Below are 13,395 nucleotides of genomic sequence, written 5' to 3' on the forward strand. Positions count from 1 at the left end.
ATGTTTTGATACGGAATGATTAGCATATCCATTTTTTATATTGCGACAGTGTTCTGCTAATCTTGTTTTCAGGCATCTGGTTGTCATACCAACGTATTGGAGGCCACATGGGCACTCCAATAGGTAAATAACATTAGTGGTATGACATGTAATAAAGTCTCTAATAGTATAACTCTTATTAGTTGTATTTGATTTAAAACTAGTGATTTTGGACTGGGTAGTGGGATTAGTACTTTTACATACGACACAGCGTTTGCACTTATAAAAACCCGTCATCCCGTTTAAAAAAGTAGATTGTGTTTCTTTTACTTCTCTGGTGTAATTATTGGTTAAAATTGATCTAAAATTTGGTGCACCTCTAAAAACAATTTTGGGCTGTATTGGTAATATTTCTTTAAGGAGGTCATCTTGTTTTAAAAGATGCCAGTGTCTCTTAATCGTTTTTTTGATAAAGCCGCTTTTATTGTTCAAATTAAAAATTATGGGAAGAGTAGGGGCTTTAGAGGAGTCTTTTTCTTTATAGGTTAAGAGATTTTCTCTAGGTTTACTTTTTACTGTTGTTATAATGTTCTCCAGTTTTGTGGGTGAGTAGTTCTTCTCAATGAATTGATTTTTTAAAAGCAGTGATTGTTCGTTAAAATCATTGATAAGAGAGCAATTCCTTCGCATTCTTAAAAATTGGCTTTTAGGGGCGCTCTCAAGCCATGGTTTATAGTGACAGCTCGACTGGTCGATCGCTGTGTTGGTACATACCTTTTTAAAAAATGTTTTTGTATGTACCACCCCGTGTGTAATAAAAATGCTTAGGTCTAAAAAATTGATTAAATCTCTACTATATTCGTGTGTTAAAACAATCCCTCTATTATTTGAGTTGAGGTGTGAAATAAAAGCATTGAGTGAGTCCTCAGAACCTCTCCATATAAAAAACAAGTCATCAATGTATCTAAAATAGGTGACCAGGTTCTGCTCCCACCTATGCTGCCCCCAAATGGCACTGGATTCCCAGTCCGCCATGAAGAGGTTGGCATAGCTGGGAGCGAACCTGGTCCCCATCGCTGTGCCTCTCTTCTGAAGGTAAAATGAGTTAAAAAACCAGAAATAGTTATTGTTTAAAATAATATCAATGCCTTCTATAATAAAATCAATTTGAGTATCTGGAACTCTTTTTTCGTTAGAGAGCATGGATCTAACGGCATTACAACCTAATTCATGCGGGATTATAGTGTATAGGGAGGTAACGTCACAGATACATTGATGACTTGTTTTTTATATGGAGAGGTTCTGAGGACTCACTCAATGCTTTTATTTCACACCTCAACTCAAATAATAGAGGGATTGTTTTAACACACGAATATAGTAGAGATTTAATCAATTTTTTAGACCTAAGCATTTTTATTAAACAAGGGGTGGTACATACAAAAACATTTTTTAAAAAGGTATGTACCAACACAGCGATCGACCAGTCGAGCTGTCACTATAAACCATGGCTTGAGAGCGCCCCTAAAAGCCAATTTTTAAGAATGCGAAGGAATTGCTCTCTTATCAATGATTTTAACGAACAATCACTGCTTTTAAAAAATCAATTCATTGAGAAGAACTACTCACCCACAAAACTGGAGAACATTATAACAACAGTAAAAAGTAAACCTAGAGAAAATCTCTTAACCTATAAAGAAAAAGACTCCTCTAAAGCCCCTACTCTTCCCATAATTTTTAATTTGAACAATAAAAGCGGCTTTATCAAAAAAACGATTAAGAGACACTGGCATCTTTTAAAACAAGATGACCTCCTTAAAGAAATATTACCAATACAGCCCAAAATTGTTTTTAGAGGTGCACCAAATTTTAGATCAATTTTAACCAATAATTACACCAGAGAAGTAAAAGAAACACAATCTACTTTTTTAAACGGGATGACGGGTTTTTATAAGTGCAAACGCTGTGTCGTATGTAAAAGTACTAATCCCACTACCCAGTCCAAAATCACTAGTTTTAAATCAAATACAACTAATAAGAGTTATACTATTAGAGACTTTATTACATGTCATACCACTAATGTTATTTACCTATTGGAGTGCCCATGTGGCCTCCAATACGTTGGTATGACAACCAGATGCCTGAAAACAAGATTAGCAGAACACTGTCGCAATATAAAAAATGGATATGCTAATCATTCCGTATCAAAACATTTTGAAATACATAATCGGGACCCCAAACTTCTTAATTGCATGGGTATAAAAAAATGTAAAATTCCCTGGAGAGGGGGAAATCTTAAAAATATCTTAGGCAGAAACGAGATGGAATGGGTATTCAACCTACAGACCCTAGCCCCCAAAGGTTTAAATGCAGACTTTGATTTATTTAACTTTTTATAATTTTAAAATGGTTTAAAAATCTTTTAATAAATATGTGGTTTAATTCTTCTATTGTGGTCATTTGGGGGCTATCCTAGTCATAGTTGTCACCTACGGCATTATGGTCTGGGATACCCCCAATATGACCACCAAGCAGAATAGATATTCTTATCGATATTTTTATTTTCATTTTATTATTCAATTTCTACTTGTCTGTATATATATATATGCTTCTACATATGGTTTTAAGCAAGTGTTGCCCTCTAAGACATTTTATATTTATCTTATTTCCTATAATGGAACATTATGCTGCTAGTTCACCTTGCACTAATGTGATGAATACCACCTATGCTGCTATAGTACACATATCTAATACTAATAAGATTATCACCATATATACTGTTTATGCCTGTTAATACCCAGTTAATTCTTATATGTTATTCTTTTACTAACTTTATATATGGCTATTTATTGCTATCCAGCATTTTTACATGCATACTAATTTGTCTGCTGATATTATATATACCTAAGCTAGCTTTTTCTATATATATATCATTTATGCCTGTTAATACCAAGTTAATTTTTATATGTTACCCTTGTATTAATTTTAAATTTGGCTATCTGTTGCCATGCATCCTCTTGCCGACATTACATATTCCTAAGCTAGCTATTTCTATTTAAAAACCCATTTCGGGTTCTCTAACTACATCTCCCAAGCTCCTCAGCGGCGATCACATGACTCCTGCATCACACTGTCTTTGTGTGATGCGGACCATGTGATGCGCGCAAGCCCCGCCCAGGATGCTCATTGGATCTGAACTGACACATGGCCAGCGGACTACATCTCCCACAACCCCACACACTAGAGTGTAAATACAATCTAATATTATACAAGCTATATAGCTTCGTTTTCCATTTTTTTTCTGCCTATTATGTCTGGCACACACCAAACTTTTAGAATATACCTATTCTTAATAGTATTATAAGCTGTATCCTTCATATGTATTATGCCTAACTGTGATTGGCTAATGTTAATTGATGCTATGTTTGGCGCCGTTTTTAAAGTAACAGTGCACCTATATATATTTTATTCTTGCCAGGTTTTAAATGTTATTCCATTTTGATAAAACCCTTGAGGTGAAACGCGTTAATGGATTTTATTGTATACTTTTAATAATAAATTACGTTTGGCTTTATCTCTGTGCCATTCATATTTTTATTATATATATTTTTATCACTCCAATTTTATATTATCCTTTCCTGGCATTTTATATATCCTAAGGTGGGGATTATACCACCCACGCCATATCTCAAGTGCAGTGTCATCTGCACTGTATACTGTGAGTATATTTATTTTGTTTTGTATATACCACATCTTATCTTCAGAGAGCACTATCTGTTATATATTTTTCTCCCTTCTCCTGAGAATTGGACAGCACCAGTGGATCAGAATTTCCTGATATCCTACTAGCAGGGATTATACTGCAGAACGCCCATTCCACCTGAGCTGGTTATAGCTCATATAAATGTGAGTTTATTACATCTTTTATTCTTCATTTTCCACGTACCCCACAATCTGCACCATTGGTCCTTTTCCCTTTTATATTTTACATATCACGGGAGGATCCAAAGCATCATAAGAAGAGAGAACACCAGCGCAACATAGACATTTATCCTCCTTTTTATATTGACTTTTATATATATTTATATATATCCTATTTATATTTTTATTGGGACTTATTTTATTGTATCTCTTGGCGCAGCCTTTTCTCCCCTTTTTTCCTGTACTTTTTTTTACATGCCTTGGATGGAGGTTCTGTTTCTTAAAAATAAACTAAACAATGATACAAAAAGAAATTAATATTAGTTCAAAAGATATTGTGATTAAAATGCACGAGTAGCTGCTGTGGTTTTCTAGAAAACTAGGTTAGTATTGCCAACCTAAGTTGTGAATAAGATTGACAAATCCACCACATTTTACAAGATACATGTAACAAGCTTTTTTGTTTCTCGAACAGTTTTGTGAATGGGAAGCTGGGGATAGACTGAGAACTCCAGCTAATGGGGATAGACTGAGAACTCCAGCTCTATAAACTGCAACCTGTTAGTGCCACACAGTCCGAAGTGCCACACTTCCTCCTTAAAGCATTAGACCATTCCTGGAAACCAGGAGGATGAGCATATGGGTGTTGTCTTTTTAACTTTAGGGATTAAACCATTGTTAAGCAGGTTTACCCTTTAAGGTAAGACAGCACCCAGGACCTCCAGGAACCTTAGTTAAAATAAAATCATTCTTGAGATAAAGTTGTTATGGTGGTTGGAGTAGAGCAGATTAAGACAAGCAAGACTTTTAATACTGCCAATCATGAGTTTTGTTCACGCAGTTTTTGACAATCAAATTGTTTACAAATCTCTTTGAAATTAACCACTTAAGGACCAAACTTCTGGAATAAATGGGAATCATGACATGTCACACATGTCATGTGTCCTTAAGGGGTTAATGAATAGTCTTGTTTGTGTATTACTTCCTTTTTGCAAGATATTCAACTTGTTCCTAGGTTTTTCAATACAAAGTGGATGGTTCAAAAATGTGTTTAATAATATATATTATTTACTAAAGAGTGAATTGTTCACAAAGTGTAAGCTGCAATATTTGAATTGAAAAAAACTTAAAATCTTCAAGTCAGCTCTGTTTTTAGTACTGCTTTTTTGACACATCTAAGGAGGTGCCAGGGTATGTTGAAGTGGTTATGGTGTTTGGAGTGTTCCTTTAATGAACTTGGCTTGTTAAGTCTTGATAGTCTTCTGTCAGTTAAAATTATCTTACATTGTTTTAAATTGTAGAATAACCGTATAGGTCGTCTGTACCAGGCAGCAGAAGTATTTATCATCCAGATCATTGAATATGACTCCTTTGTTGGAATTGTCCAGTTTTCTGGTTCAGCATCTGTTACATCCCAATTAGTACAAATATACAATGATGCACAGCGTACAAAGCTGAAAGCTCTTCTGCCTGAAACTGCAAATGGTGGAACACACATTTGTTCCGGAATTCTGGCAGGCATTGAGGTAAGTCCTAAATAAATGTTGTTTTCCTTTTAAAGCTATATATTTATACTGAAGTCAAATTTTGTATTTTTTTTTTTAAGAAGTAGTTTGTGAAATTTAGAATTAATGTGCAAGTTTGGGTTATCAAATACATTTGATTTTGCATGTAAGAAAAAAAAATAAATTTTTTAGTTACCTTTGGATAATTCATATGGAAAACATGCCATGGTCTAGAATTTTAAGCATTTGATTTGCTCCGGCATCTGTGTTTTTTTTTTTGTAATATATTCTAGAACAGAAATGTAAATAGAAAACAAATATGTTCTTATATAGAATCTTCTCACAAGCAAACTTATGTGAGCACACACAGCATCGTACATAGTAGTAATGCTAAGGCATAACACTTACAGGGTTTTTCACTGTAACGGAGCTCAGTACTCAGGTCTGAGTATCTCTGTTAAAATCCCTCCTTTTCCAACAGGACACCATCAGTGATAATAACAGCTGATATAGTTCACCTAAACATCAGCCAAAACTTGATGAAGGTTTTACACAGAGCCCCAGCATGATGTCCTTAACAGAACAATGGTAACCCCTCCCAGGCAGCTCTGTGTCTGGGAGTAAATTAGATCAAGCACCACTAACTCAATTAAAACCCAGGCACAGATTTGCTTAATACAATTATCCATCAAACATACTGCACCACACCTGTTAATTCAATTAACTACCAAGCACACAGCTTAGTACAATTGTTCCCCATAACATTTGAAAAACCTCCAAAAACATAGGGGAAATAGTGATACTCTACACACATGGAGTTTCCCTGATAGCTCATCCCCAAGTGCCTAATCTAGTGAAATAGCGATGTAATTCATTGTATGGAGTCTGTGCTACCTCCACTTAAAGTTTTAGTGGGTCGTTTCACAGTTTCGATCTGCCTGCCAGTTAAATAGCGTTTACAGGTTTGTCCCAGTCAGGTGCATGAAAGCCTTTTGCCTGCATGGCATCCTCCTCCCAACCGCTTAGTCTGTAGAAGCCTGGTCGTGGCAGGCTAGTCTGGATTTCCCAGTCACCTTGTGCCTACAATAAGCACAGGGTGACTTAGATATAAGAGGGGACAGAGAAGCATCAAAAAGGAAGTTTTCCATGAAGTTGCCATGGCCACCCTCCCAAACTCAAACATACCCACATATGTTCACCTTTTCAGGGGATTGTCCTAACCATCCCACATTAACACAGTAACCCTGGAATACAATGTTCTGGCCCAGGGTAGTATCTTTGAATTTGCCATTAAATTTTAAATTTACTTTAGTGAATTACCCTGCTAGTCAGTAGGAGAAAAGGAAATTAATATTTATTTAATAGTGCATAATAATTTATATTAAACAACAAAACTTCACACTAATCAGATAGCTATCTCTGAACATTCCACTGTGTAGAAAATAAGTTGTGGTTAGATGAACACTGATTGTGCTATACATACAAAATGCCTTAAAGGAAACCCTTGATATGTAACCTCGTTTTTAGTCATTAAAGGGAAAACAGTTTTATTCTAAAGCTTTAGCTTGGAATGACACACTTGTCTCACTCTGCAGGCTGAATAAAAATAACCATATTTACCTGCTTCTTCTTTCTTATGATTTTCACACATACTCTAGAGGAACATTGATATAACTTATCAGTGTCCTATCCCTATGAATGCTGGAAAAGTGCATTGGGCATGCCTGACAGATTTACACATGTGCAAAGGATCTCTTCACCTTGAAACATCCTGACGGGGAAGAGAGGGAGTCTGTCAGTGTGATTCATGCCGAGCAGGCTCCTGTGTAAGGTTTTTATCTATTGCTCCCTGCTCCCATAAAATGATGCCCTGTTTCTTTTATTAGTGAACTGGTCTGAAACTGAGATGGGCGAGTAAGTTAGGGCTGAGAAACTCCCCTAGCTGAAAGCCGTGCCTAATAACGCAATCTGACCAAGTTTATAGTACGTTTATAAAGGTTTACAAACTTTTCTATGTTTTTCTTGCTTTATTTTGGTTGGTATATTGTTTCAAAGTGTTTGCTTGCTGGTTTAAATAAAAACATTGTCAAGCTATTCATTTGCTGGATGGCTGTGGAATTATGTATTCATGTGATTGCTTTTTATCACACACTTACTTTGGATACACAATGGCTTTGATTCGGATATCTGTGATTTATTTATTACTCAAGTTATCGTCAAAGTACCACATCCTTCTTCAACGTCAAACATTTACAGATGATTGAGTGCATTGATTGAGTGTTTTTTAATAGCTGCTAAATAAACCATGCAATCTTTACCAATGCAGTTGTAGTAAAACATAAATGTTAAAATGTCTTTGTGATTTACATTGTTTTATACCTGACGTAGTTACAATATGTTTTCCTTGGTTGGTATTTTATTTCTCACAATCTAGGTAAACAAAAAGCTTGATGGGTCTTCATATGGTACTGAAATTATATTGCTGTCTGATGGAGAAGACAATTATGATACAAAACTTTGTTTTCCAAATATATTAAGCAGTGGGGTAATCATTCATACAATAGCTCTAGGGCCAAATGCAGCCAAGGAACTTGAAGACATTGCACACATGACTGGTAAGATTGTTATTTTGTGATGGAGATTTGATATGTAATATCCTTGCTGATCAATCATGCTGAGTTACACCTAATTATTTTTTAGGAGGATTAACTTTTTCAGCATCAGATAAAGTGGACGCTAATGCACTGATTGATGCTTTCAGTGGAATTTCTGCAGGAAATGGAGATATTACAAAAGAGGCTATTCAGGTATATTAGTATATATAAGTTATTATCAATGGCATGAACATTTGCATTTTATAATGTTCCAAGAAAAGGATTCTATTAAAACTGAAATCAATTGGCTTAGATTAAAGATCTTGTTCTTGAATAGAACATTAGCTTAAAAATAGAGTGCCGACAGTAGTTGTAAATTGAACATTTTTAAAGTGGACAACAGTCATAACTGGAGTGCCTCGGTGTGCTGTTTTGGGTTGACTTCTCCTTAATCTGTTTATAAATTATCTTGAAGTGGGCATTGAAAGTCATGCGTCTGTGTTTCCAAATGACATACAACTAGGTAAGATAATAGAGCCTGAACATAATATATATTTCCAGAGGGATTTGGATAAATTGGGGCACTTGGAAGGCAAGTGGTAGATGAGATTGAATACAGATCACACATTTAGAAATAAGGAGCAAACAATCCACTTATACATTAAATGAGCTTGAATTGTGAATACCATCACATGAAAACAACATTGAAACAGCCAGTCTGCCATTACAAAGCCTAGTAAAGCGTAAAAGGGGTATTGATTCTTGTAATCAAAATATAATTTTGCCCCATTATTGATCAATGTTAATACTACACCTAGAATATGCAGTGCAAATTGAGGGACAAGTTTTAAAGAAGAATATTTTTTTTTTTTTTTTTTTTTTTTTTTTTTTTTTTTTTGTGGTAGCTCAAAACTTTATTTTTTCGTGCTAGGTTTTACAATTTGGTCTGTAGAGCCACAGCAGCACAACAAACCGATATAAACAAAACTGTTATTCAACGTCATGGCAAAGGAAATAAAAGCACAGTTTTATATAATATAATCATGCTTATACTGTAGGGTTATATTCATATAGCAGTCCTGCACATTGTTAGTAACAATAACTGATGTCTGGAGTAACGTTATGCAGGGAATAAGTGAGTGAGTGAGTGCTTCAGCTAGTGGTGGAGTGTCAGGAGATTCATAGTGGTACATAAATCGAACAAAAGATTTCATAACCACCTGTGTTTGTGGCACGCTTATCTAGGCTGCTGCTCTGTCATAGTAAGACGTGGTAGGCTAGGTGTGCTATGGTCACCGATGGTGTGCTTCCCCGTTGAACCGTTGTTGCCTGTAATAAGTCGTAGTTACTTATGGTGTGGTAACCTTCTAAGGAGTGTAGTGGCAGGTTGATCTGGTGTTGTCACTGTGTGGTCCCTTATAATTAGCGTTGAGGGTTCCCTTATGACCTGACACCGTGGGTGTGCTTGATAGGCATGCTACATGGTTTGCAGACTGGTGAAATTCACTTGTGAGGGCACATTCTAGGTTAGTAGAGCGGGTTGCGTCTAACTATACCAGTATGTCGTCCCGCGTGCATGCAAGTGTAAGTGTGCGTACAGCCTGACTCTGGATGCCTATTGCACAAGTGGGTTATGATGGGTTAAACATTTTATGTTGAGATGGTGAAGCGTATCTCAGATGGGAGAGGGCCACCAAGCGTGTGAAACATTTTGTCTGGCTATAAGGTGATAGTCTGGCAAGCTAGTGGCGGAGTATATGTAAAGATTATTTATGTCTTTGATAACAGGCTCTGCGTCTTAAACTAAACAAAAACTCAAACTGAATGCCATAATAACAACTAAAGAGAATGACACAGGTATAGTCTGTAAGTCTATATCAGCCAATACCACATGTGTGAGGCAAGCGGAATCTGGGTTTTCGTGTTGGCAGGCCGATTTTGTCAAGTCCTCCTTCATCCTCAGGTCTTGGTCGGGAGTCCGCAGTTGCGCTGATGTGGGTGAGAGTGTCACTCCAGCCTCGGGGTGGTGTGCAGGCCTGCGTCTCCTGGCATCCTTGGCCTTTTCTGGGGCCCGAGAGTTCTCCCTGTTTAGGAAGGTCGGAGGATCCGGCGGTCAGCCTTCTCTTGTGGTGCTTGTGTCTCCGTGCTTGTGGGCGTTGCTTTCGGGCTTTCGGCCTTGCAGTCGGCTGCCCGGGTGGACCAGGGGGAGTGTGGGTGGACTGGCTTGGTAGTTTTACGCCTAAGAGTTTCCCCCTCACCTCTCGCCACCTGCGGCTCCGATTAGTCGCTGTCTGCGTTTTAAGCCGGTCTGTTCGGGCTGCTAGTTGTTTCTCTCTCAGCGCTTCCCAGAAGCGGTTGAAAATCGCCTCCAGGCGCTGCGAGAGGTCTGGTTGTTGCTCGTGTGTCAGTAGCTTGCCCTGCTTGTTCTGCCTATCAGCCGCCATCTTGGGAGCGCCATGTGGAGTGCTGCAACTCTGTTGTTTGGGTTCACGCTTGTCTTGCGCTCCAGGCTGGCTGGCCCAGACTTGCAGTGAGGACCGGGATAACCCCCTCCGGTCAATGGGGGGGGGGGAGGTATGCAATGAGTGTGCTGAGGGGTTCACTCGAGGCTTTGCCGTCGCGGAGAGCGGCCGCCTCTCTCTGGCTTGGTCCCGAGTAGGCCCCATTCGCTGTTGCGGGTTCCCTGGGAGGAAATGTCTCGTTCTTGGTATCAGTCGATTCCCCAGGGATTCCCTGTCGTCTCTCATGCTGTCCTGCTGGTGATTGCTCCGGTTTTCGAGGTATTTACCCCTGATTAGGTCGCTGTTTGTTAGGAGCTGATGCTCGGTGCGTCTTTCCAGCCCGGCGGTTAGGCGCCGCCCCCAAAGAAGAATATTTTAAGGGGGCAGGACGGCTAGAGAAACTGCTTTTTTTTTCTTTGAAAAAAAATAGAATCTTAGAAAGGATATAATTGCACTATAAATACATATACAGGGGCAGTACAAACCATGTTGTGCTAACCTGTTAATTAGCAGGAATATAAAATAGACACAAGGTCACCCAATAAGAGTGGAAAGAATACATTTTCACATACAGCAAATGGAAGGCTTCTTTACAGTAAGAACAATAAAGATGTGGAGGTTGTTTGATTAGATTCTATACACATTTTTAATCAAAGTCTGAATGTTTAAAAAAACAAACAAAAAACACTGTTTCTGCAAGGTTATAACAGTTAACATATGGTGTGACAGCTTGTTGCTTATATTGGGATTGTTGCCTTCGTTTGATTAAAAGCAGTAATACATATGTGTGTAACTAAATGATTACTCCATGTTGGTTGTACTCATTAGGTAGAATGTAACTGTACATAGCCCAGCTGCACAATCCTATCACTGCATACTCTCACTGTGGTGTTAAATGCATATCTGATCCATCAACATGTCGCCTCACAAAAGTATAATAAGGAGAGAAAGGAGCGTTAACAGTCCCAAAGAGAGTGTAAGAAAAGTCTTTAAAACTTTAAATTTATTAGATACATACTAAAACAGGATTATTCTACCAAACCTGGAATAACATAAATATGAACACCAACATATGACGTCTAAATGAGCTGACTACATTAAAAGAAAATCCCACGTTAAACTAAAGTATGCAAAAATAGTCACTAATGTGTGCCTTCGTGGACACCTACAATTGTAAGTATAGTGAGAGCATTCTAGTCTAACTATCTTATGGGAAACAAAAATATAGATGCTGGACTGTAGAAATTATTATGGTAGCGAGCTAGTACGACCGTACCTAGCTGGAGGCCACACCGCCCAATATTGGCAAATGGTGATCACCGGAGTTTCATGAATGAGAATTTGCTGATACGGAGTGAGAAGTCCGACTGAGCCCTGACGTGCATCTCGCCGGTAAGCGGCTTTTCAGGGGGTAAATTAATCCTGACAGTTGGAGGTTTAAATAGCATGCTCTTCGTTATGATAGGTAGATAGGCTTGCACATCATATGTAAATCAAACTGATTAGTGAAGGAAACGGAATGAATAATGGTGGTCAAAATGGTAAGGATGTATACCCATGGAAAAGTGCAGCCAAGATAGGGCTGAATACCAGTGATAAAAATATAATGAGTTAGAAGCCCGGTTAGTAATAGAGTTAAATAAATAGGATTGTATATATATATATATATATATATATATATATATATATATATATATATATATATATATATACAGTCCAATGTCTAAATTACCCCAGGACAGACATTAACTTACTGCATGAATATAGTTTCCACATTATAGTGTGCATAAAGTGCAACAAAGTTATCTGAAAAATACAATGTGAGTATTAAATATCCAACTAGTCTGAGTACAGATACTGATACAGTGCCTGCTGAGTATAATGTGTACATGATGGTATATACAAGATATCTGTAAGAGACAAATAGATGCATAAGGAACGTTCCTCACAAAAGTACCACCAGGAGAACTGCAAGAGTGTCCAGGTGGAACATGAGCACTCTTTGGCATTTTCGATTCTGCACTGTCACTGAATTAACAGGATATATGATCAAATCCATATATAGAGAGATAGTATGGTTGTAGGAAAAGGTTATATATACTATAGCTATCTGACAAGTGAGGACAACTTGAAGTTTATATATATTTGTGGTAGGGTGCATCATGGTTCCCAAATAATGCATTGTACATATTTTTTTTACAGCTTGAAAGTAATGGTTTAACTCTTAAACCAAGCGAGTGCTTGAGCAGCACTGTGTTCATTGACCACACCGTGGGCAATTCAACTTTCTTCCTAGTAACATGGCAAACAGCAGTTCCATCAATCACTTTAGAAGATCCAAAGGGAACAATATACACTCAAGCAAACTTTGTTTCTGACACGGTTGCCAAATCATCAAGGCGTGAAATCTCAGGAACAGCCGAGGTAATTCTGTTATGGAGATAAAAATGGGAAATGTTACGGATAGGAATCAAAATAACACACATTTTGAATATTTAAAAAATGTAATTCATGAATATATTTTTTTTCTAGAGAGGAGCCTGGAATTATAAATTGTGCAATACACTTACAGCAAATCAAGCCATTGGTATAATGGTTAGCTCTACTGCAGCTGATAAGAATGTGCCTCCAATAACTGTAACCGCCCACATGAATACAGATACTAACGTTTATCCCAACCCAATGGTCATCTATGCTTTAGTAAGCCAAGGACACTTGCCAATAATAGGAGTGAATATTACAGCAATTATTGAACCTCAGATTGGAAGTGCTGAAATTGTACAGCTTTTTGATAATGGAGCAGGTAACTTAATTGATCAGAGCCAATTATATGATATGCGTTATTGTTTGTTTTTACAAACAATATTTATGGTACAATGTTTGTTATGTATACTTCAC

At 37.4% G+C, this 13,395-nt stretch overlaps 1 protein-coding gene across 1 annotated transcript in view; it reads left to right on the forward strand.

The window, feature by feature from the left end:
* The window catches only part of LOC134567986 (calcium-activated chloride channel regulator 1-like), a 30,605-nt gene that overhangs the window by 13,572 nt on the left and 3,638 nt on the right, over positions 1 to 13,395 (forward strand). The window contains exons 7-11 of the mRNA XM_063426187.1: positions 5,199 to 5,423; positions 7,837 to 8,017; positions 8,103 to 8,209; positions 12,700 to 12,921; positions 13,030 to 13,300. Coding sequence (XP_063282257.1) covers positions 5,199 to 5,423; positions 7,837 to 8,017; positions 8,103 to 8,209; positions 12,700 to 12,921; positions 13,030 to 13,300 — 1,006 coding nt within the window. The remainder of the gene's footprint in view (positions 1 to 5,198; positions 5,424 to 7,836; positions 8,018 to 8,102; positions 8,210 to 12,699; positions 12,922 to 13,029; positions 13,301 to 13,395) is intronic.

The sequence above is a fragment of the Pelobates fuscus genome, chromosome 7 (assembly GCF_036172605.1).
Source record: "Pelobates fuscus isolate aPelFus1 chromosome 7, aPelFus1.pri, whole genome shotgun sequence".
Taxonomy (NCBI): domain Eukaryota; kingdom Metazoa; phylum Chordata; class Amphibia; order Anura; family Pelobatidae; genus Pelobates; species Pelobates fuscus.